The 26,296-nt window shown below is 42.5% G+C and overlaps 1 protein-coding gene across 2 annotated transcripts in view; it reads left to right on the forward strand.

Annotated features, from left to right (window-relative positions):
• Nucleotides 1-736: 736 nt before the first annotated feature.
• LOC143137859 (transient receptor potential cation channel subfamily M member 4-like) overlaps nt 737-26,296 on the forward strand; it is a 34,650-nt gene continuing 9,090 nt past the window's right edge. Inside the window, exons 1-14 of one of the 2 annotated variants that reach the window (XM_076298180.1) lie at nt 737-1,082; nt 14,269-14,330; nt 14,426-14,603; nt 17,094-17,274; nt 17,743-17,912; nt 18,033-18,210; nt 18,549-18,613; nt 18,834-19,052; nt 19,278-19,380; nt 19,723-19,844; nt 20,128-20,424; nt 23,674-23,775; nt 25,295-25,423; nt 25,710-25,839. In XM_076298180.1, coding sequence (XP_076154295.1) covers nt 1,017-1,082; nt 14,269-14,330; nt 14,426-14,603; nt 17,094-17,274; nt 17,743-17,912; nt 18,033-18,210; nt 18,549-18,613; nt 18,834-19,052; nt 19,278-19,380; nt 19,723-19,844; nt 20,128-20,424; nt 23,674-23,775; nt 25,295-25,423; nt 25,710-25,839 — 2,002 coding nt within the window. In that variant the 5' untranslated portion in view covers nt 737-1,016. Of the gene's footprint in view, nt 1,083-14,230; nt 14,331-14,425; nt 14,604-17,093; nt 17,275-17,742; nt 17,913-18,032; nt 18,211-18,548; nt 18,614-18,833; nt 19,053-19,277; nt 19,381-19,722; nt 19,845-20,127; nt 20,425-23,673; nt 23,776-25,294; nt 25,424-25,709; nt 25,840-26,296 lie in introns of both variants that reach the window. The other variant, XM_076298181.1, reaches the window with a different exon arrangement.

Raw genomic sequence — 26,296 nt, forward strand, 5'->3', positions numbered from 1 at the left:
CCTCAATGCTCCCCGAGCGCCGCTGTTGCTGCAGGCTTAAAAATTCACGACTGTAACAAAACACTGCAACTCTCGCTTGCCCTCGAACTAGTCCATCTTCCTGTTTCCGCTTTGTCGTCTGAAAAAAAAATGAGTGGTGCGCTACCTGGCTAAAATCCTGGCGCGCCAGCACCAGCAAGATCTACGTCATTTTGACGTCACGGTGTCGCGCTACCGGTCGGGTGCGTCGAGTATGTAGAAGCCCTAGTGTGTGCTTCACCTCACTGTGTGCTGAGTGTGTTTCACTAATTCACGGATTGGGATAAATGCAGAGACCAAATTTCCCTCACGGGATCAAAAGACTATATATATTTACTCAGCATGATATTTGATCAAGAAAGGAGATCAATAAGAATTAGGCTATCTGAGAACATCTGTTTCATAGGGTTATTGTAGTTTGCCTATTCATTTACTGTGACAAACCTTTCCAAGTCTGAGGCACAGTAATTGGTGATAATACTGTTTTGCAGTGCGTAAAGGTCACGATGGAAATAACGTCACAGTAATTTGATATGTGCATGTAGAATGGTCATTGCTGACCTAATTAATTCAGTCAGACAGATCACAATACTCGTATGTGTATGATCAACAACACTCAACACACACGATTTTATCAGGAATAGCCTTCTCTTCGCAATCACTGCACAGCGGACAGCACAGCGCAGTTGAATCGGCTGACATCCACAGCACGCTTCCCGTTTTGACGCTCTTTGGGAACGCCTTGAAATGTAGCCTCGGCTACACAGAAGTTAGGGTTGATAGCATAGACTGTAAAAAATAGGTTGATACCTGCCTCTTGTTTCTTTTTCCTGCATGTTTTGGGCCACACCTTAATCGACTACACCTAAATCAACAGGTAGGTAGGCTAGTTAACACCAGTTATGTACAGTGAAAAAACTTGTTTGATTTGCACAAAGATCGAAACCTCTTCTGTCCGAGATCTCAGCGTCTGTTAAGTTTTTCACGAACACAGCTGGATGGACGAGTCAGAAGTCGACGGAGGACAGAAGGGAGGTGGAGTGTCCAAACATGAGAAAGACCAGGTAAAATGTTAAGGAATGCTGGCGAAGTCTTGCCATATGGTAGCCAAACAAAACGTGAACGATAGCCTAGCCTACTTGAAACACATTAAACACACACACCAATAACTAACAATGAATGACGTTTTTACGAGAAGGTAGTGCAAGTTACCACATGCATTGAATTCCCAAATCCTGTTAACATGAGAGGCCAAGCAGATTGTTAAAATGCGGAACTGAGAAAGACAGCGCCAAGCCGAGCCGAGGATTCACTTCACTTCACTTCCCTGTGCTGTCTGAGGATCTTTACGTTAGCACTGAAAGAAGACTGCTTAATTAGGGTGACCAGACGTCCCCTTTTGCCCGGACATGTCCTCTTTTTGAAACCTAAAAATGTGTCCGGGCGAAATTTCAAAGTTGTCCGGGATTTTCTTATTCTAGCCTCAAACGTGTTTACAGCGAATTTGCATTGCTCTCTCTTAGTGTTTCCATCCAACTCCCTAATGCGCATTTAATCTATTCGAATAAGAAATCCCGGTTGGAAACACGTGAAATGCGCATCAAAAATCCTAATGCGCATCTATATTTGATTCGCTAGAGGGGGTGGATTAACTCTCGATGCGCATATGGTATAATGCGAATAAAGTCGATGGAAACGGTTTATTCGCATCGTGTGACGTAACCCTCAGAGAATCTCAGCAATCTCTGGCGCTTCCCTATAGGCAACTTGATGTGTTCTCTTGCTTGTTTCCGTAGAACAAAACCAACTGAAAACACACATCAGTGCACAGATGTTTTCAATGGCATAACAAATCAATGGTGGGCTTAGGTGCGAGAGCGCTACGCGGGCCCTATACAGATATTCTTTGGCCCAGGATGAATTAACTCTGATACATGCAATATACATTAAGGGTGACTTCAATTGTTTAATGCAAAGGGCCTGAGGCACCGAAGTAGTTTAGTAGTAGTAACACACGACTACATAGTAGTAACACACGTCTATATAGGATCCATTACATGTGAAAACATTAAAAATAATTTTATTAAAGGGGACCTTGGCAACTATTTCAACGTAATAAACCCGTTTAGAAATCATTTGGATGGTTAAATGACCTGTTCCGGTGAAAATGGTGACTTTTCCCGCTGCCCCTAGCGTCCCCAGGCGGAAAACCTTGCAACATTGAAACTACCTTCCCGAAAAGATAAGTGAGGAACAAGAAACTAGTTTTAAATCGTGTTTCTTACCTTCTAACATCCACATTGTCTGCCAAACTTATGCTAACCGTTTTGCTAGCTTGTAAACAAATCCATGTGCTTTATCCTTACCTTTTTCCAGTTTGAAATAGCATAATGCACAATTTCTCCAGCAGAGGGGGAAATCCTGGCAAGTTTCCCTTTAACAGCCTGCAGGCCAGGGTAATCTAATATTACTGCATTAACATCAACTCGCATGGAATTATGGGAACACTCAATGCGCTTCTTCAACCCTCTGCTGAAATTACATTTGCTGCCAGGGCTAGTCTAGCAACTCTCCGTTGGCTTGTGAGCTCCAGAAATCGAAACTTAATCAGGCCAATGAAATCGTGTATAGTCGTTAGGTGGGCTTAACATAATGAGTTGCAACGGTTTGGCTTGAATTCCCTGCTACTTGAAAACAAATAAGATGGATGTTGCTGTTGGCGAACAGTGTGACACGAGTTAAAGGGACACCAGGCAAGCCTGATGCTTTTTCTCTACGAAACTCCCCCTCGCTCGGTCTGAAGCTCTTTACCTTTTCTTTGCATCGTCCGTCAAGGGTTTTCGCTGCTTCTTTGCCGGCTCTACCATTATACACACGTTTGCAACAATCGCTAGTGTTTTGTTAGCCTCCCTCTGTGCTGTGGATGCAGGATGGAAACTGAAACTGCTTCGGTCGCCGGGTACGATACACTGAACTTGCAAGCGGGATATTCTTCCTACAGGCAGTAGGGGCGGGCGAGAGAGTCTTCATTCGCCCTGTAATGAGTCATTTAACCATATACCGACTTACGAAGATGAGTAATTAACACAAAAACGTTGCCTGGTGTCCCTTTAAGCTTTTATTAAGTTGGCAAACGTTTGAACTAGCCAACTAGCTCCGCTGGTGGGAAACGCATGGGACTCATAGCGCTGCCGCTGTCCTATTGCGTGCAGAGGGAATTTGAAAGACTGATTATCCCGCCCCTCGGACTGAGCACTGAGAACGGTGAGTGCCCAGACCCTACATTTTAATGTGGGTCTGGCTCATCAGGCTAGCAAGCGTAGATTGCTTGCTTATAAACTCACACTGTGCAGAAACAAAACTTAATGTAGCCTAACTTATTTAACCGTGCAGAAACCAAATAAAATCATTCATATGCATACAACCCCCAATATGCGTGAACTAGGCCATTACAAGAAGGCCTCTTACGAGCCTTTCGTTGTGCAAAATCGTTAACGATGTTCCCAATATTTAATGCTCTGGCTCTCGTATTTTCAATGGACAGGATAGCTAACCCACTGAGCCTCTCCTGCCCCATGCTGCTCCTTAGGTAGGTCTTAAGAGTGTGTCCATAAGAGGACCAGGCGGGGGTGACACATGCTACGTCACCGATTTTGATGAAACTTGGACAGTTTGAAGGGTCCACCTAAAAACTCAAAAAGCCAAAATAGTACAACATTTGAAACAACCCAGGGGGAGTTAGGACCGCCTCCTTGTTTTAGGGCAAAAAACCTAAAAAAAAGGCCCAAAATTGCATAAAATGTTGACATCCCTCCTGCTGTCAGATTTAAACACAACAAAGTAACAATCCATGCCATCAAAGGTCCATCCAAGGTTAGTTTAAAACTGGAGTTACAAGGTGTAAGGTGTGACGGGTGTCAGTCCAGGACTGCACATGTCCACTATGTCACATGCTTTTTGGCGAATACCCAAAAAATAGCAATATTCAGACCTGAATATCTCCGATGAGCAACCTCCTTTTTTCAAAATTCTTTCTGCACATGAAAGGGCCATCTGTGGACTTCATAAATCAAAAGAAAAATGCTTGGCCTTTTTATTATTTTTTTCGTGGTAACCGCCTGAATAGTGTGATCCAGCCAGTGATTTCAAATACATATCTACTTCAATGATTGGTTGAAAATAATGCTTAGGTCATTTATGGTGGACAAATGGAGATATATCATCATCATCTTCCCGAGTGTAATATATTCCTTAAGGTAGCTCAAAATGATATCATCGGGTGACATACACCAGTATACCCATAGGTCTAATTTTTGCAAATGTGATATCTCCAACATATCTCTGGGCTAGAAACAGTCACTTGGACTCAAATAATAACTTGTAAGATTTTGATAGTCAAAGGTCAAGGTCACTGTGACCTTATATACATCCCATTGTGGTGAATAAACCTCTAAAAATCCCTGACATAATTGCAAATGTGATACAAACATTCACACTGGCCCTTTCTGAAACCAATCCCTACCAACTCCCCTAAGTTACAGTGTGCACTCAGGTGGGAATCACCCTTACAGCTAAATCGAGTTCTCCATGTAAATGGGAAAATGTTGGAGTTCTTTTATCACTTTTGGGTGCTATAGGCTAGTTGGAACTGCTCACCTCAATGAACTATGATAAGCTATGCTAACAGTGGGTGCTTCAGACTGAGGTACTGCACACACACAGATGAGAAGGGTATGTATCATCTTATCTAACTCTGGCAGAGACAATAAGATAATTTCCCAAAATGTTGGCGTGTTCCTTTAACACTTGGTTAGGAGTGCAAGTGGCTAGGGAGAGAGTGTAGCTAGTTTCGGAAAGGGCCTTTCACTCACAGATAACAAATTAATTTGAATTTGATGGTCAAAGGTCATAGGTCAGGGTCATTGTGACCTCACATTCTTGTGAGGAATGCCTATAGGAAGTTTTTCTTTTCTTTCAAATTCGGCACACAGTCACTTACAGTCAAAGATGAACTGATTAGATTTGAGTGGTCAATGTTAGTGTGATCTCTCAAAAAACCAACATGGGCCTACTGTATTTTTAAAATATCCTGGATATTTTCCTTGAGGGAGTTATTTAAAATTTAGCACAACTTAGGCCCTGCACACACATAACCAGATATTTTATGTTTGGGTCTTTCGTCCACACATAAACAGTGTTTTAAACAGTGTTTTACTTGGATCTGTGGACATCCAAAATGGAGATTTTTACAAACAAGTATATACGTATATACTCTTTTGATCCCGTGAGGGAAATTTGGTCTCTGCATTTATCCCAATCCGTGAATTAGTGAAACACACACACAGCACACAGTGAACACACATAACAGTGAGGTGAAGCACACACTAATCCCGATGCAGTGAGCTGCCTGCTACAGCGGCGCTCGGGGAGAAGTGAGGGGTTAGGTGTCTTGCTCAAGGGCACTTCAGCCGTTCCTACTGGTCGGGGTTCGAAACCGGCAACCCTTCGGTTACAAGGCCAAAACACTAACCAGTAGGCCACGGCTGCCCCCGTGGACAAGGACATGATGATTACTATGGATGGGTATTGGGTGTTCGTATATAGCAAGTCAGTCAGTACTCTCCTGGGCTTAACTTGTTTTGTAGCCTACTGTACCTCGATGTCCATCCATTTTAATGCAGTTTGGGAGGGACAGAAATACCTTAACAGAGCAGCAACCATCCTCTATCTGAGGACTAAGCTAAAGTATCTATTTTGTAAGTTAATGTAAAACACATAGGTTGGTGAAAGAACTGTAAGCTCAAATTCAGCTCATTAAAGCATGTTTAGACATACACATTTACACTTAGGCCTACTACACATGATTTTAAAAACAGTATCATTGCAGTTGTTATGATTTGATTGATATGTGACCTAAGAACAATCTTACATTAAAAAAGTTGCTGAGGTCTGACTTTGTGGTGCTCAGAAATTAAATTATTTTAATCTTAATTCATGTGATGAAGGACTTTGAAAGAAGTTTGACAGGTTTCAGTGCTGAGTAAGGTTAACCCTAAATATTTTACTAGTAATATATTTTTCATGACCATTATGGCAAGCAATAGGCTACCTCATTTGTAAGTTGCTATCTGCAAATCATGAGCAAGTGACCTGATAATAACCTAAGTTATGAGCACGAGAGAGACTATTATACTTTCTTGCCCTCTACATCACGGTCATAGCGATCCTGTATAAAACAACTTTAAGCCTCCTTTTGAACGGGTAGGCTATCCCTTTTCATTACATGGATTAGCAGCCAGATACGTGAAGAGGAGTGGAGAAACATCCAACGCAATGCCTTGGTAGGCCTAATGGTATTAGGTTGGATTTTGTAGTCACTGCAAATCTAACACCCTGGTTTATGAAACTGGAAACAATTGAACCAGGAGACTTTGCCAAATATTTGTAATATTTGTAAGAGTAGCCTAGGCTACGTTATACTGACACCATGTAGGCTAACGTTAACGTAATGCTCTGAATGTGCGGCCAACATCAAATCCATAGTTCTAACTATTTGATCATCAAGTCAAAATGTCCTGGTCAACTACAAATAATTCCACTACTTTTTATTGCTTAGCTAGACTAGGCTATACCACTTCAACACCATTGACTGTATCTGTTTAAACTGTAACTGTAACAGTTCAACTGTTCAAACTGTAGCCTAAAGTTAACTGTAACAGTTCAACACAAGCAAAACATTGCGAGCTCATTGCACATGTGAGTTGTTACTGGAACATACACAGACACCAATTTTAGGAAAAGGGCTGTTGACTGGTCTTCAGCTATTTTGCTACGGTTTATTACACATCTAGAAGAATACATTTGAGTCGTTATAGGCTCTGGCTTATTATGGAGCATAATAGGAACAAAGTTATGATCCAAAAAAATATTAGGGACGAAAAATCCGAGGGGGCACGTGCCCCCTTAACTTCAATGGGCATGACGCCACTGTTTGTATCACAAATGAAATTATGTCAGGGATTTTTTGAGATTTATCCACCAAAAAGGGATATACATAAGGTCACAGTGACCTTGACCTTTGGCTACCAAAATGTTACAAGTTATTATTTGAATCCAAGTGACTGTTTCTAGCCCTGAGATATGTTAGAGATATCACATTTGCAAATATTGGACCTACGGGTATACTGGTGTATGTCACCCAATGATGTCATTTTGAGCTACCTTAAGGAATATATTGCACTTAGGACATTAAATCTATCTTGGATTTGATCAGTAGACATAATTGAAGATAATATATCTCCATTTGTCCACCATAAATGACCTAAACATTAGGTTTCAACCAATCATTGAAATAGATATGTATTTGAAATCACTGGCTGGATCACACTATTTAGGCGGTTACAGCGACAAAAATAATAAAAAGGCCGAGCATTGATTTATGAAGTCCACAGATGGGCCTTTAATGTGCAGAAAGAATTTTGAAAAAAGGAGGTTGCTCATCGGAGATATTCAGGTCTGAATATTGCTATTTTTGGGGTATTCGCCAAAAGGCATGTGACATAGTGGACATGTGCAGTCCTGGACTGACACCCGTCACACCTTACGCCTTGTAACTCCAGTTTTAAACTAACCTTGGATGGAACTTTGATGGCATGGATTGTTACTTTGCTGTGTTTAAATCTGACAGCAGGAGGGATGTCAACATTTTATGCAATTTTGGGCCCTTTTTTTAGGTTTTTTGGCCTAAAACAAGGAAGGGGGCCTAACTCCCCCTGGGTTGTTTCAAATTTTGTACTATTTTGGCTTTTTGAGTTTTTAGGTGGACCCTTCAAACTGTCCAGGTTTCATCAAAATCGGTGACGTAGCATGTGTCACCCCTGCCTGGTCCTCTCATGGACACACTCTAACAATAAGTTTGAGTTTGGGAAAAGATCGCTCAGCTGTTGCCACAGTCACAGCCAATGTCAGAAACAACATGAGAGCAGTACACACTTTCCCGAATGTGGATATTACACTGTCATAATCTACCACCAGCATTTTGGCAAGTTGAAAAATAGATGACTGTGAAATCTCTGCTTTAAAGCAAGACCTGAATGAGAGGAGTTGTGTTGGGAATGTCGGTGCAATGTCCATAATGGTCTGACAAACGTCTTCAGAAACAAAAGTTTCCCACATACTTGCAAATCTTTGGGAGAGCTGACTGATTATGATACCAGACACTCCTGACCTCCTTCTCAGCAAGCATCACTGCTGCTAAGACGGCTTTCTACAATGACAAAATCAACAGCGCTACAGACACTCGAAAACTTTTTTCAACCTTCAAATCGCTACTCAACCCTCAGATGCCTCCTCCTCCATCCAGCCTTACTGCAGATACCCTCGCCTCATTTTTTACAAACAAAGTGGCGGCAATCAGCAGTCAATTCTCTACATGCCCACTCAACGCATCTGACTCAGATACCGCACTCCTACAACCTCTAGGGACTGCTAGATCATCTTTTTCAGCATTCACGCCTCTCTCCGAGAATGAAGTATCTAGACTCCTGACATGCAGCCGTCCTACCACATGCTCGCTGGACCCTATACCTACGAGCCTACTTCAGTCCATCAGCCCGACCATCGCACCAGCTATCACACACGTGATCAATGCCTCGCTAACCGCCGGCACATTTCCAACAGCGTTCAAAATGGCCCGGGTAACACCGTTACTTAAGAAAGCTTCTCTCAACCCTGCTCAAGTCGAGAACTACCGCCCTGTCTCACTCCTGCCTTTCCTATCCAAAGGCATTGAACGAGCAGTCTCCAAACAGGTCTCTGACTTCCTTTCACAGAACAACCTTCTGGATCCAAATCAGTCTGGGTTCAAAAGCGGCCACTCTACCGAAACGGCTCTGCTGTCTGTAACAGAAGCCTTAAAAGAAGACTTATTGGCTGCCTTTGACACGGTTAATCACTGCATCCTTCTCTCTATACTCGCTAACATGGGAATCTCCGGTTCTGCTCTCTCCTGGTTTGAATCCTACCTCACAGGACGCTCGTTTAACGTATCATGGCTTGGTCAGCTATCTGCACCTCACCATCTCACCACAGGGGTCCCCCAGGGCTCAGTACTGGGCCCCCTTCTCTTTGCTATCTACACCACCTCCTTGGGACAGATTATCCATTCGCATGGCTTCTCATACCACTGCTATGTAGATGACACACAGCTCTATCTGTCCTTTCCACCGGATGACCCCTTGGTTTCAGCACGGATCTCGGATTGCCTCTCAGACATAGCTACATGGATGAAGGCACACCACCTCCAGCTGAACCTCTCAAAGACTGAACTGCTGGTCCTCCCAGCTAAACCTACCATACACCACGACATCAACATCAAATTTGACTCCCTGTCTGTTTCACCTACCAGGACTGCAAGAAATCTAGGAGTTGTTCTCGACAACCAACTAAACTTCTCAGATCATGTGGCCTCAGTCGCCCGGTCATGCCGTTTCGCACTCTACAATATATGGAAAATCAGGACTTACTTAACTCAAGATGCCACCCAACTTCTGGTTCAGGCAATAGTCATCTCACGACTCGACTACTGCAACGCCCTCCTGACAGGTCTCCCAGCTTGCGCCGTGAAACCACTTCAGATGATCCAGAACGCAGCGGCGCGCCTGGTCTACAACCAACCCAAGAGGGCACATGTTACCCCGCTACTCATCCAGCTACATTGGCTACCTATGGCGGCCCGCATCAAATTCAAGGCTCTAACGCTTGCCTACAAAGTAGTCTCCGGTTCTGCCCCCACCTACTTGAATGCCTTCATACAGACATACGCTACCTCCAGACCGCTGCGCTCCTCAGACGAACGACGTCTAGCTCTACCTCCGGTACGCTCAGGCCAATCCAAACTTTTCTCATCTGTTGTTTCCTCGTTGGTGGAACACACTGCCAGTTCCTACAAGGGCAGGGACATCCCTCTCCATTTTCAAAAAACTCCTGAAGACCCAGCTCTTTAGAGAACATCTCCTCTCATAGCAACACTTACAACAAGTCTTGCTGATCCTAGCACTCACCAGCCGTCTTAAACTGACACGTAACTGTTAAAAACAGCACTCACTGATGCACTTATTCTTACTGTACTCTAATGTTTTTTAAATTGTCCTAATATTGTTGAGAATTGCTCTAAAAACTGTTTACCATGTTGTTAGTCGCTTTGGCTAAAAATGCGTCAGCCAAATGTAATGTAATGTAATGTAATGTAATGTCCAGATCGAGTTGCATTAAATACCTGCACTTTGAAGTATCTCTCTGCATCGGTTAAGCGCTCATCTTCCGATAGTTTGTCAAAGTGACGCTTCACATTTTCAAATGTACTCTGAACCCCCCATTTATTTGCGAGCGTCTGCGCTGTAGCCTTGGCCTGGTCAAAGGGACGCCGGTAGTCAGAAAGGACCTGTTGTATAGAAATTTCCAGCAAATGCATTGCGGGGGTATAGCGACGGGCCCCGGGAGGTCACGGGCCCTGGTGCGACTGCACTTGCTGCACCTACTGTACTATAGTTACGCCACTGGTTGTTTTGCTGACGCTAAAGTTTTCGCCAACAACTCGATCGGCACACATCGCAAGTATATACAACTGCAGTGCCCGTTCAAACATGCCATTCCTGTAGAAAACCTGTAGCCCGATTACATGCCCGCAGGTATGCCTGCTTTAACAATAGGGTGATGGGGAAAAACATCATTCCAGCTAAGCATTCAAAAATGTATACTGAATATCATAATATATTAGCCTATAATGAATGTGCAGTAAGCAGAATTTAGGCATGACTGCATGTGATTTCTACAGATCAGAATGGCATAACAAATGTTTTGAGTTAAGGCTATAGGCCTAGCTTATTGCATAACTTTCCTGATAGTGAAGACAAGCCATTTTGTGATCGTTTGACATTTGCAACGATGTGACTCAAAAGCAGTGTTTGGTAGCATAAGTGACGTTTCTCTGTCTGCCACTTGTTTTCTAGCTGTGTGGCACGTCTTCTGAAACGTTAAATTCGGGACCATTAGCCTATGCTTGTTTCAATTTAGGACCTTGCAGTCGGAAATGTAGTTTGTTTACTCAAAGTCTCACGTCTAATGTAGCCTGGGCTATTCAAAGCGTCAGTTTATTGCACTTTTCATGTAATTTTGAATAGCCACTAGGCTACATACCCGTGTTTGTTGGCGTGTTGTGGCAAAATCCGCATAATCATTTTATGCAAGCAAACATACAGGAAGTCTTTATTGTTGAGGTCAGAGATGATAAACATCTTGCATTTTAACCGTGATTTAGTGCTGCCAAATCTCCGCTTATCCTCTCTCTGGTCCTGCGTGCAGTGCTGTGAGAGTGAGAGGGTGGCAATGGTAGAGCGCAGAAAGCCAACTTGTGCTTCTTTTACCGATATATAACGATATATTTAGCTTTTCTTATCCAAACAATGTCAAACTATGTACTGCACTTACTCATGCCAGTAGCAAGACACCACTCATGCCAGTAGCAAGACACCTGCCAAGTTTGAAATCGAATGGACCAACGACACGCAGACAGACAGACAGACGTTCCTGCAATTTATGGATAAATAGATGCGATGGCTTGTTTGTTGGGATAGGCATCCGACAACGAGTACTTGGGGCCTTAAAATTTAGGCCCGACAAGACCCGAGCCCCACAGAAATCAGCCCGAGCCCTGACCGAGCCCGAGACTGACAGCTTTTTAAAAGCCGGAACCCGTTTACAGCCCGACATTATTCAAATGTCCGCACGCACGCAGCTCTTTTGCCTTTTGTCAAGAATGAGTAACATTTGACATCATTTATTCATGACTAATGTAGCCTAGGCCACTTGGAAGTTGGAACAAAGAAATAAAATAGCCCAAGTCCTCTCAGCATTCTGAAGTTTGCGGGAACCCTCCCATACGCAGCCCCGACATGAATTAGTTCTTGCGCCAGCTTTTCAAACCCCTCGCCATTTACGATATTAAAAGGCCTAATGTCTTTACAGCGAAAGCTGACTCACTTCTTCTCCGTAACAATTTGTTTCACCTTTGCAGGGTTTGATGTTGTTGCTGTAGCCTAACAAACGATGTGATCCTGATGGGCACTGACAGCTTTGATCAACATGCCTTATCAGCGACGAATTCCCTGTCGTTCTACAGAATGTTGCAGAGAGACTTTGCTTTCTTTGCCAGTGCAACTAAAACGCCAGTCACAAGAGGCCAGCCTCTGTTTCACCTCCTAAGCATCCATTTCTGCATCTTTCTCGCAGCTAACCGAAACGCATCACCTGACATTTAGCCTACCGCGCAAGCCCGAGCCCGCGTGAAATGATAGAAATAAAGCTCTACAGTGAAGTGCCAAATTTGACAAAAAAACTGCCGAGACCTTGGTCGCGTTCCCAAGTGTATGGCGGTCTCCGGCGATGGGAAGCTGCTAACACCCGATTGCGCAATATAAACATTCTCCGCCTTCTTCTTCTAATTAATATTAAACAAAATATTTTCAAAATTAAGGAATTAATTAGGCCTAGGGCCTAGGCTATTCCGACCGCAGAGAGGAGGGCGTCCATTTCACTCAACATAGGCAAAGTGTCCCAAAATACTTAGAATCAATAGGCGTTGGAAACGCTGACTAATGCGCATGTTATTTATGCGCATTACCACGGATGCGCATCACTAATTCGCATGAGTTGGATGGAAACACGCTAATGTCTTTCATTCACATATAGTCACGCCCTCCCCCTACAGTTCGCTTTGCATTGAGTGGGAAAGTGTGTTGAGCCTGACCTTAGCTACCGTCGTTGGTCGATAGTAATCTCTGTAAACATTTAATTGGTCAGTCAGTCACCTCAATAGCGCAAACGTCCTTGTTTAGTGTAAGTTCACTGACGAATTAAAACGTACATTTCCATGTTTTTGTCACGGTCAAGATCAACATGAAGCTGAGTGCTGACCTGCAAAGCAGGCACTTTTCTACTTGTCTACTTGACACAGCCTACTTGTCGGTCGCAAATAAAGGGCAACGACCTTCAGGTAGGCTACACAATGTTCAGCAAAGCATCGAACGGCAGCGAGGGGTGAGAGCTCATCAGCTAAAGTGACAGAGTTTTTCGACCTTAACATTACGTCTCCAAAATCATTTTGATGGCACATAACCTCATAACTAGACTGTAAAAAATATAACATGACGAACGGCACTTCTGTCATTGTCTGAGCGGCCTTCTCTAGACGATTGCCGACCTAGCAACTTTCTAGTTTCGGGTAGGAAACTGCACTTTGGTTATCCCTTTAAGCTGCCTTTAAAGGATAGCCTGCACACTGACAAAAGCAGATGTCAATAATCCTCTATCTACTGTAGCCTATATTCAGGTGAATTAAATATGTTGGCATAACATGAGGGATAGATGTAGGCCTTTTTCTTTAGGCCTACAAAAGAAATATCTAATAATAATGGATTGAATAAAAAAAGTAGGCCTAATAATAGACCAGACATGATTGAATAGGTATAAGAAAATGGACAACATCCACATCAGTCCCCATCAACACAACTGTTTTCACAGGTCAGGATTATTAAACTCTAAAACAGATTGTCAAAATTATAGAGCTAGGCTACTGTAAAAGATTCAGTTTGTATTTTCAGAAACATCTTGGATCAAATTTAGAGATATGCAACATTAAAGATGGGTCGCCATCCAAATGTATCTTGCGTGTATATAGCTCAACAGCCCTGCTTTTATTGTAATTATTGTTTTTTCACATTTAAAACTTTCAAGTGTTCAAAATAGTCTTTTGAGGCAGTGTTTTTCTGTTAGCGGCCGGCCAATAAAGCTCATTATCCCCCCCCCCCCCGCTGAAGTGTCCTCTTTTTCACAAACTCAAATCTGGTCACCCTAGCTTAATTGTTTTTTTGCAGTAACATGGATGAATCAACTAGACAACCACAGAACCACAAAATTTGCTTATCGTTACGTTTACAGTAGCCTATAGCCTAGTTCCGGAAATGTAGTGTACTCCTTTGAAATAGGTGGTGTGCCACAAAACTCCCTGCAGGTGCAAATCAAAGCAATTTAGGTCTATTTGCAGTCAGGCGAATAGCATTAAAATGTAAAATATAAATGGATGTGGCATTTAAGCAACAGTACTATTTTAGTAAATCTTCCACAATCGTTGTTTTATTTCCCTGCCTTTGTTTAGCTTTTCTGGGCACATGACAAGAATATTTGTGTTCCTAGAGTTGGATCCCCAAAATAATCAAAAAGAGACTGTGCACAACATTTGTGGAAGATGCATCAAGGTGAGCTTGAGGTTCTGAGGTGAGTTTTTTTTTGTTGCAACAGTTGCTAATTTCTTGGCAGTTGTTCTTAGCACTTGTTTTTGCACTTCACACAGCGATGGCCAGTGGTGCCAATGTGGGGTACCCAAAAAGGACCATCAGTCGATTGCCCTGGGCGACTACTTCAGCACAGCCATGGTCAGCAACTGGGTCTCTGCTCAGCATTCCTCCGAAGCTCCCACGGACGCCTTTGGTGAAGTGGAGTTTGATGGGGCTAGTAAGAGGCACAGCTATGTGAGTGGTCATTTGGTGGCCGACTATAATAATAATAAATATAGCCGCAAGTGGCAATGGCGGGCCCGAGCACCTGCGGGCCGCAACCCGTGACATGTCGGAATCCAACAAAGCAACGACGTGGTGTGTTTGTGAAATGTACATATTTGATGTGTGTGCTATTTGTTTTTGTATTGCCACATTGACTTGCTTGGCCAGGTGGGGGCGCAATGCAAGGCAGGCCCATTGGGTGTCATCATAATCATAATATATATTAACCTGAGAAATTTCAGATCATTCATTTTAAGCAAAGAACATTTCTGATACACTTTTTGGTTGGCCAGATGGTGGCGCTGTGTTAGGCATGGAAATTACACATGTGAATATCATCACAATAATGCTATCCAACATTTTTGTTAAACTTTCAGATCAATCACTTAAGGCATTGTCAATTTCTGGCACATTTTCCTGCTTAGGCAGGTGGTGGGGCTATGCCAGGCAGGCCCATTGGGTGTCTGGATATCATCATAATCATAATATCTATTAACCTGAGAAGTTTCAGACCATTCATTCAAAGCATAGGACATTTTTGGCACATTTCCTGCTTGGCCAGATGGTGGCGCTATGCTAGGCATGTGAATTACACATGTGAATATCATCACAATAGTATCCAATATTTTATAAAGTTTCAGATCAATCAGTTAAGGCATTGTCCATTTCTGGAACATTTCCTGCTTGGCCAGGTGGTGGCGCTATGCCAGGCAGGCCCATTGGGTGTCTGAATATCATCATAATAAAAATATCTGTTATCCTGAGAAGTTTCAGACCATTCATTCAATGCACTGTGACTTTATGACACATTTTCTGTTTATATGGTGAGATATTAAAACCATAACATATTTAAACATATCAAAAATTCCTTCACAATTTAACATCAGCAACATCTTGGCATAATGTTCGGCAAATTTCACATGAATCTGACAAACCATCTAGGAGCAGTATGTTAAAATTGATCATCGGACATCAGTGTAAACGTCATTCTTTCTGTTGCCAGTTGGTGGCGCTATGTCAAACATGCATTATGGGCATGTGAATATTGAATATCATTAACATGGTATTCAATGACCTGTGAAATTTTAAACATTTCAAGCCATGCACGATGAATTATGACACATTTACTGTTTGTGTGGAAGGGTATTAAAATTTATAATTTCGCCATTTCGTCAAATTACAACATATCAAAAAAATCTTCACAATTTAGAATCAGGAACATCTTGGTGTCATGTATACCAACTTTGACATGAATCGGATCAACCGTCTAGGAGGAGTATGTTAAAACTGATCATGTCCACAACGCACAAAATCTCAATTACCTCACTTCCTGTGGGCGTGGCTAATGGCATGTTAATACAAAAGTTGTTTGTTTTTGGGAGTTACATACACCCACCAAATTTGGTGTGTGTATCTAAAACTATATGCCAACCACAAGTCACAGTGACATCACGATTCATCACATATTTAATCACATATTAGTCTGCACAAAATCCCAAATACCTTACTTCCTGTCGGGCGTGGCTTATGCATTGTAAATACGAAAGTCGTTCATCTTGGGGAGATACAGACACCTACCAAATTTGGTGTGTGTAGCTGAAAGTATATGCCCACCACGGGATCAGTCACCTAAGGGGGCGTAAGGGGGCGCTAGCGAGTCCCTGGGCCATGCCCGGGGCCAAGCTTTTGTACCTAGCTGCTTTGTGTGACACCTGATATGTGTGTCAAATTTCAAGACTTTTCGATTAAGTTAACCACCTCAAAATATATTCCAATCACGAGATCAGTCACCTAAGGGGGCGCTAGCGAGTCCCTGGGCCACACCCGGGGTCAAGCTCTTGTACCTAACTGCGATGCGTGACACCTGATGTGAGTGCCAAATTTCAAAAGTTTTCGACCATGTTAACCACTTCAAAAACAGGAAAGCAAAAAAGTGGAATAACAATAATAGTGAAAAAAAAAAATAATCCTTACAAAAACAATAGGGCCTTGCGCCCTTCGGTGCTCGGGCCCTAATAATAATAATAATAATAGGCTTTATATGTATAGCACCTTTCATACACAGAATGCAGCTCAAAGTGCTTTACATTTGGAGCATGTAACACAATATGATTCATTACTGTATCATCTAAGTAGAGTGGATGTGAAAAGTATTTGTTTTATTATGTCTGACGTCAAGCGTATTTGCTGTTATATCTCATGTTGGTTGATGCAGCTGTAGTGGGGTGGACAAAATGTTTTATGTTGTCACAAAGAGTTCTAAATGTATTCTTATCTGACTCCAAACAAACACTTGAATGAAAATCAAGAGCTCTTGATTCAAAAGGCGTTTAAATCTCTCCCCTCCTTTTCTGTTTAGCTTGAGATGGTTTTAGATTAGAATGGTTAGCATATAATTGAGTTTGTAAATAGAATGTTAATCCCAAAGTTGATTTTAATTTGACTCCATCCCTGATGTAGTACTTGCGTCTGTCATCCGACACCCCAGCCTCCATTGCCTACACCCTGATAACGGCCCACTGGGGCCTGAGTCTGCCCAACCTGGTGGTGTCTGTGGTGGGTGGAGAGGGCAAATCAAAGGTCAAGACGTGGGTGCGAGAGGTACTGCGGCAGGGACTGGTCAAGGCCTCCCAAAGCACAGGTAGTCACATGACCTTTATACTAAGGTTGAGAGCTCAACAGAGTGTGTTCATCAGAGGTTTACCATTTCTTTCACTCTAATAGTGTCATGAAATAAAAGTAATTGCATACTAAAAAGTTTGTTTAGTCTAATACTGTTAAATCAATTTATTTCCCTTTCCTTCATCATCTTTTTCTTCAAATGAGTTGCTGTTTATGGTCAAGTCTGAATGCACATGTGTTGTACTCTCCTTAAAAACATTGCCTATAATAAGCTGTAAGGGAGCATTGTACATTGATTCAAATGTTGCATCACTCTAAAGTAAGATTACAGTGTTTACAATTCCAACTACTCACTCAGTGACTCAATTGCAGAATGTAATGATTTGAAATCCTTTTAAGCTTGTCACCCTAGTTTGCCTTTCGAGTTTATTTAGACCTTAACTCTACTTTTATTTGTGTTGTTTCGTACCGATGTAAAAACACACAGGGGCATGGATCCTAACGGAGGGTCTGCGAGAGGGTGTTGGGCGCTGTGTAGGAGAGGCAGTAAGGGACCATGCCACTGCTGCATCCTCCATCTCCCACAACAAGGTTGTTGCCATAGGGATTGCATCATGGGGGCTGGTCAATAATCGGGAACAGCTAATCCACCCTGAGGTACTGATCAGCTTCGGACAATCAATATTGCAACAGTTTATCTCAATATGCACATACACAAATGTACAAGAAGTGATTTATCTTCTCACCTCTCACTCTCTCGCCGACTCTGTATATTAGGGTAGCTTCCCAGCGAAGTACCATGCGGACAACAAATTCAGTGACTCGTGTTGCCTGGACAAGAACTACCAGGCCTTCTTGCTGGTGGATGATGGAAGTGTAAGCCGGCGCGGTGGTGAGGATAGTTTCAGGGCCCGTCTGGAAGACTACATATCCAAGCAACGCACTGGTATATGGGGTGAGGCAGTCAAGGATCATTTACTGTTTCATGAAGCACCTTAAAGCACACCACACATATAACTCACAATATATATAACTACTGTCTGTACAAGTACTGTATATGACCTCCATAAGTGAAGAACAGTTCGACTGTATGATCCCTACAGTATGTAAACATAGTTATTCAAATGCATTTTCTCTGATTAATAAACTGGGGAAATGTAGGTTAGGAACAGCAAAGGATCATAGGTTGTTCCTGATGTCCATCTGCCCCTTGCTTATTGATCCCACTCTGCTTTTGGTTGTTTAAGCAGGTTAATGTTTCATGTTGTTTTGTCTGTATTTGTATTTCTGTAGGTAGTGGAACCATCAACATTCCTGTGCTATGTTTGCTGGTGGCTGGAGAGGTCAACTACATGGAGGCAAGTGTCAGGAAAATCTGTTTAATTTTTTTCCTGTTACCTATGTACCAGTTTGGTCACTTAAGTAAATGTGCCTCAGTGTGACAGTCTGTTTTAAGACATCTCCCATAGTTGTTATACTCACTTTATTTAATAGTACTTAACGCTATTGGTAGCTTATGTTGGATATTCCTTGTCAAAGCAGTTTGCAATAATTTTCCTCTTCTACAATGTGCTGCAGAGATTGAATGAATCTTTGAAAACGGGAATGCCCTGGTTGGTCCTGGTTGGCTCTGGTGGTGTGGCCAACCTGATCGGGGATCTCCTGGAGAATCCCCTGATCAGTGCTGGAGAGTCTAAGAGCGATGCGGGCTCTGGAGGAGAGTTGAAGGAGAGGCTGGCCGAGCGTGTTCGGAAGCATTTCCCCGGCGAGGCAGACACGGACAAACTGACTGAGAAGGTAGGTGGTGTCAGTCGAGGTCAGCAGAAGAGGGATGGAAACCTTGCTCTAGTTTTTTAGATTTTGTGCCAAAAATATGGCGATTGAGGATATTGATAGTAAAACTGACCCAAGGAGACTATATAGACTAATAACTCGGCTGTAAATTTTAAGGCCTTACAGTATACGGCATCTTGGTACAACCATCGTTAGTTCAAAACCACCTGTTTCCTGTTTTCTTTCCAGACGTTAAGTATCTACCAGAACAGAGACCTGATCTCCATCTACAATAGAGAACAGGAGGGACCGGATGACTTTGACACTGTGTTACTTCGAGCTCTGGTCAAAGGTAGCGCAAACTGCTGTGGTTAACTGAGTATGGTGTGCAGAATTGCATGCTTGCCAAGCTACGTTATGAAAGAGGATAATTACAAGACTATACAGTTCACTTCGAGTTATACTGAATGCATATGGTCATTCTTATGAAATATGATAGGCTGGCATATGGAGAAAGGAAGTGATGTAGTGGTATGTTCCATTCTAAATAGTTACCTAAGTAGTTAAGTGTGTGTGTGTGTGTGTGTGTGTGTGTGTGTATGTGTGTGTGTGTGTGTGTGTGTGTGTGTGTGTGTGTGTGTGTGTGTGTGTGTGTGTGTGTGTGTGTGTGTGTGTGTGTGTGTGTGTTTTTCAGCAAGCAAACGCTGTACATCGGCAGACTCAAGCCCATACACTGACGAGCTGAAACTTGCTGTGACCTGGAACCGGGTGGACATCGCCAGGAGTGAGCTGTTCAATGGGGATATCCAATGGAAGGTTAGGAGCATCATGGGAAACAGATGACAAAGAAAAATGTGGCAAGGAGGAGCCCATCTAGTGCACAAATGTAACAAATGTATAGCTCAAAGTACATATGGCTAAAGGCATTGTGATAAGTACCATACAAAATCATTGTTTTTTAATGTAGTAGTAATAATAATAATAACTTAGTTATTATTGCCTTTCAGGGTACCCAAGGTTGCATTGTTATAGCCCTATGTAGTCCATTGGAACTACTCTGGGAGACTGAGACATGCTGTATCTATTGTTTGTTATTCAGTGTGCTGATCTTGAAGACTCCATGACTGACGCACTAGTCAATGACAAGCCGGAGTTTGTGCGCCTTTTCATTGAAAACGGCTTGAACATCCTGGACTACCTGACCAACGGGCGCCTGGAGAGCCTGTACCGCTCTGTCTCCGACAGCTCGGTCGTCTACACCCTCCTCCAGCGCCACCTCGCCCTGCGAACCAGCGCTGCTGGCCCCGGCTCCTTAAACTCCCTCTCAGACCCGCAGTCAGTGTCCCCGAAGGAGATGGAAATGATTCGTCCAGCCAAAGAGCTCAGCCTGTATGAGGTGAGCTGTGTTATTGAAATGGTAGACAGCTCCATAGAGGTTGTTAAATCCTAGGACATATTTGGCCTATGTCTGTTTAGAACTATGTTGATTGTGGGTAGTATACAGCACACAATTACCTTATTACTGATCCTTAAAGATCTACACTGGATTCATCTATTCTTACTGCAATGCACAAAATATATTTTGAGATGATCTAGAGCATTGGTTCTCAAAGTGGGGTCCGGGGGCCCCCAGGGGTCCGCAGCACATTGTCAGGGGGTCCCTGACAAAGTTTGCTACAAAATATAAAATTGTCTTATACTGTATGGCGAAAAATGCTACAGTATCAGTATTTGCCCAATTGATCTGCTGATACGTTACATCAATACGTCAAAACACTTTACTATTAATTAACCGCCAACAAAATGAAAGTTATGTGAAGCAAACACTATGTGTTCAACACAATAGGCCTACATTTGACAAAGAAACAACAATCCTTTAAAAAAAATCCTACATAGTCAAAGTTTGCTAACATGACTATTGTGGTATTAGCACTCTATGTTTTTAAAACACATATAACATAAGCATCTAACAGAAAAAAGCCTATACAGCTACATGATTAACTTAAGTTTTATGTGTTGCGATTATGAGGGGTCCTTGGAGAATTTTCCACTCCATGAGGGGTCCCTGGCCCACACAAGTTTGAGAACCCCTGATCTAGAGAATGATGTACCAAAAAGTTGCTACAGTTGATGACAAATGTCATTATACAAAACTGTTGTTATGGGTAAAAACTCAGCACAATATGCTTTATCAAACCATTCCGCAAACTATGCCACATAGGAGGAGAACCTGTTGAGTTTTTAATGTCTTCTGTTGAGGATGTTAGTGGGCTTGATCAAGCAAGTTCATGACCTGGATTGGCTTTACATGAACTGTATACATGGTTAGCTTTGAAGGGAATATTTCTGTATGATAATTTCTTGCTCCAGACGAGATGGAGGCTTAGCCCCATTTACATGGAGAGCGTATTCTATCCATTTTCCCTTTGATCTATTCAATGCAGATGTAGGTGTGAAAAGCTTCCCTGGCTGGGTACCTTTTGCTGTCTGTACCATCTGTTCCCCAATCACCTTTGTTCCGTTTTTTAGTAGACAAAGACCCTGGGTTAAACCGTAGCTGAATCATATGTTTGTGTTATTAACTGTAAATGTATTCATGTTTGGTATCATTTTTATAGTCTCAGTACAAGGAGTACAATGAATTAATTAGTGGGTGTGTGTGTAGGTGTGTGTAGGTGTGTCTGGGTGTGGATGACGGAAACGGCGGGAAGAGATAGCCAATCAGAGGACGTTGTACCTATGATCACCACGTGAACCACACCCTTGCAAATTGAGCATAAAAGGCCAGCCTCTTCCGGTAGTCTTTAGAAGAGAAATACTGAGAACATCTGATGGAAACCAATGATGGGGTGACCCAAACATGTACCTCTCTCCCTTGAGGGCCACTGGCCCTCATTGAAAAGAATAAAGCCTGGATCCTGACTTGCATCGTCCTGATTGAGTCTCAAGAGAAATATGGTAGTAAAAATATACCATCAGCTTTAACCCTAGCAACCACCATAGCAACCACAATATGTACCCTAGCAATGCCCTAGCATCTATCCTAAGTACCCTAGCAAGACCCTAGCAACCATCTTAATTACTCAAGCAACAACCTAGCAACCACCACTATAATGTCAACCTAGCAACCAATATGATTACCCTAGCAACCATCATAGCAACCAACATTATTTAGCATAGCAACCACCATATGTACCCTAGCAACACTCTAGCAACCATCCTAATTACCCTATCAACACCCTAGCAACCACCACTATTATGTCAATCTAGCAACCACCATAGCAACCAACATGATTCCCTAGCAACCACTATAGCAACCACATTATTTTGCATAGCAACTACCATACATACCCTAGCTACGCCCTAGCAACCATCTGAATTACCCTAGCAACAACCTAGCAACCACCTCTATGATGTCAACCAGAGACTTTCTAATGAGGAGACACAGCACTCAAAAAATCCTCCATAGAAATGCATGGGGTTAGTTTGTAACGCCAATATGGCTGTTGTCTACACAAACCCACCCCTTCCTCGGCAAAACGTCGACATGTGAATACATTGAGCCAATCATGTGGTGTGATGTGAATACATTGAGCCAATCATATGTTGTGTTGTGAAGACATCTTCCCAATCATGTGTTGTGAACTCGCCGCTGGAGCAAGATTGGTGTCGTGAAGCCTTGCGCACGCGCATTTCTGCTGAATAGGATGCCCGATGAGTGCCCAAAAAGCGTTGCTACATGGCCGCCGAGTGGAGGGACTTGCATAAAAGGACTTTATGTCAACTTAGCAACCACCATAGCAACCAACATGATTACCCTAGCAACCACCATAGCAACCGTGTTATTTTGCATAGCAACCACCATATGTACCCTAGCAACACCTTAGCAATCACCTTAATTACCCTAGCAACCATCTTAATTATCCTAGCAACAACCTAGCAACCACCTCTATAATGTCAACCAAGTAACCACCATAGCAACCAACATGATTACCCTAGCAACCACCATAGCAACCATGCTATTTTGCATAGTAACCACTATATGTACCCTAGCAACACCATAGCAACCATTCTAATTACCCTAGCAACACCCTAGCAACCATGCTAATTACCTTAGCAACAACCTAGCAACCACCACTATAATGTGACCATACCAACCACTATAGCAACCGGCATGATTACCCTAGCAACCAGCATAGCAACTGCTTTATGTATGCGTTTTGGCTTATTGGATGTTGCGTTAATGCAGACAACTTTTGCCCGATTTATAAAAAAATGAGGTACTGTTGCAATCCTTTTGGCAAACTGCACCTGATCAAGCCCACTCTTGCAGTTCCTTGGAAATGGAATTCTAGTTTGTATTGTAATGTCTCTAGACTACACTCATGTCTATGTTATTGAGAATATGATGCTGTGCAGTGGGGCACTTCTTTTTTGCCTCCTGTTCCATGAACTTAGTCATCAGATTCAGAGAAACACAGTAACCTCTCACCCCATAGGAGAGGCCATTGGGGGAGGGTTGTCTTGTGACATGTATAAAGTAAACTTACTGGATGCTTAGGACGCAGAAAATGTGTTTAACCTTTTTTTTATGTCGAACAGGAAATGAGTTGGAACTGACCTTACTCCTTGGGTTTCCTTGCAGGTGTCTTGTGTCCTGGAGAGTTTGTTAGGGGATGTGTGTCAGCATTTTTACTATAGTCCCTTATCGCTTGACATCATGACCTCTAAGAGAAGAGCTTTTAAGGTAAAGCCACCACACACAGGATGATGCTCAAGTTTACTTTTGCCTACTTATACATACATCTATAGCCTAAAGACCCTTCAGTCCACACTTCCAACTCTGACTATGACAGTAAACCGTAAAAATAGTTTTGAATATCCCTCTAATTAGAATTACTATGTCCACACTGCACATTATGCCTAATGACAGAGAACAATATAATTTGCTTATGCCCATTCTTACATACATTATCAACAGTATCTTACATTCAGCAGTTCAATACATTACAGTACAGGTGTATAAGACAGGTGTTCTGTCTTATACTTTGACGGAGTTCATTAGTGTAATATCCTGATATATGGTTCTGTACAGTTGGGTGTAATGTTACAAAGTAACGCGTTACTGTAATCACATTACATTTATCAGTAAGGAGTAGTGTAAGCACTAACCAGTAGGCCACGGCCGCTACTGTTATAAATTCAGTAATCACACTACAGTTACTAAAAGTGTGTGAGCAAGGATTACTTTATTCTCCTTTTTGAGATTCTCCTATTAGGAAATAGGAATCCTCTTCCTTGAGCCGTGGAGAGGCATGTTGAGGTGTGCTTTTACCCTGTCATGAACAGGGTGAGTGGAATCAGGCTGCCTCCTACAACAGCTGCCTCTGAGACGGTCTTCTTGGCTTTAGATCAGTGTTTCCCAACCTTTTTCTCCTTGAAGGCCACCTACCCGAACTCCTACACACAAAAAGAATAAAATGATTAACTTAGTTCAGAGGTCAGAGGTAATAAATAGCTACATGAATTTAAATGTGGAACAAAAATATGTTTTAATTTGGATTATACAGAATTTTGATTATCCAATTGGATGTATTATTGGGATTTTTTAAGAGCTAAAACTAAAAGACTAAATAATTCCTGTATCTAAAAAATCTGCTGTTGAAAATGTTGCGGTAGCGAGTGCATTCTAAGTTAAACTTTTTGCAAGTTGTGTGCGTGTCACCATTCAACATTGCGAGGGAGGGTGCGTGAAGAGGGCAGCAGCGCTTGCATAAAGCAATTCGAATTTGCACAATTTTTAAATGCAGCACTGTGGTGCCGTATTTGTGAACTTGAAGGCAGTTTTCAGTAAGACAAAGCAATAATTAGCTATCTGTCAGAAATATATGTGGTAGGCCTACAGCGCAACCTGGGTTGTATAGTGTAGTAGACTAGATTATGCTACCATGTATCATACAACGTCATTAATTAAATAAAAAATAAAATTTTGAATGGATTTTGGGAGTTTGAGATTTATTTTACTGTAATTTCCCAACTATTAGCCACAGCTTATACATTGATTTTGCTAAATTTCTTCAACTATGAGGTTAACACACGGGCAGTTAATATGGTATGGTTTTGTTTCTTTTAACTTGCATAAAACACTGCCCTGCAGCTTATACACAATGTGGCTAATACACAGGAAATTACTGTGGAGTTGTGTGTATTTATTTATTTGTTCTGTACTTTGACTATGTAGGCCATTCTCTCATTTTGTGTTCTAGAAAGTGTGTAAGTTCCTGCAGGGTCCATGTGTGTACCGACAGAAGCGCTGTCTCTACCCCTGGGCCTCACTCTTCATCTGGGCCGTGCTTCAGAACCGCAAAGAGATGGCCATCTATTTCTGGGAGATGGTAAAGCACTTCCGGGTCACAGAAGGGTCAGGGATGTCCGCTTTATAGTCAGAGGCCCACTGGTGCCAGTAAGATTTAAAGTGGAAATGTTTAGCATTTTAATGTCAGGCCCACAGTCTTCTGTAAGGGTTCACAGAGTAAGGGTTCAGTAGTTACATAACTCCGTTTTATGTATGCTAATGTCAGAGAGAAAACAAAAGACCATGTTTCTTTCTCTCTCTGTTCCCCCCTCCCTCTTTTTCTTTCTTTCTCTTTCTCTCTGCCCCCTCTCTCTCTCCTCTGTCAGGCTGGAGAGTCAGTGCTCAGTGCCCTGAGTGGCTGTAAGCTGCTGAGAGAGCTGTCCAAGCTGGAGATGGAGACTGAGACTAAAAACTCCACGAAGGAGCTGGCACAGATGTTTGAGAACCTGGCATATGGTATGAGAGACAAGCTAAGTATAGTGGAGAAAAGAGAAAATGTCCATCACTTTAGTCCATAAGATGGAATAGGGTAAAATGAATATTAAGGCACGGCACCTTGACCATGCGTGGGTGTGGATTGGTATAGTCACTCTATCACTCACTTTTTAACTCACTCACTCACTCACTCACTCACTAACTCACTCACTCACTAACTCTTTAACTCACTCACTCACTTTTTAACTCACTCACTTTTTAACTCACTCACCCACTCACTCACTAACTCACTAACTCTTGAACTCACTCACTCACTCACTCACTCCCTCACTCACTCACTCACTCTTTAACTCACTCACTCACTTGCCAATGCCTCATTTTAAATGTTAAGAACCTAATTACACTGTCAACGAAGTGTGGAGCTCTTGTTAGCCTTGTAGATAACCTTGTACATGCCCGGTTGCTACCGCGAACAGCA

The sequence above is a fragment of the Alosa pseudoharengus genome, unplaced genomic scaffold (assembly GCF_046254945.1).
Source record: "Alosa pseudoharengus isolate Yale_2024_CS ecotype anadromous, Long Island Sound unplaced genomic scaffold, YU_APseudo_1.1 YU_APseudo_1.1_scf_21, whole genome shotgun sequence".
Lineage (NCBI taxonomy): Eukaryota > Metazoa > Chordata > Actinopteri > Clupeiformes > Clupeidae > Alosa > Alosa pseudoharengus.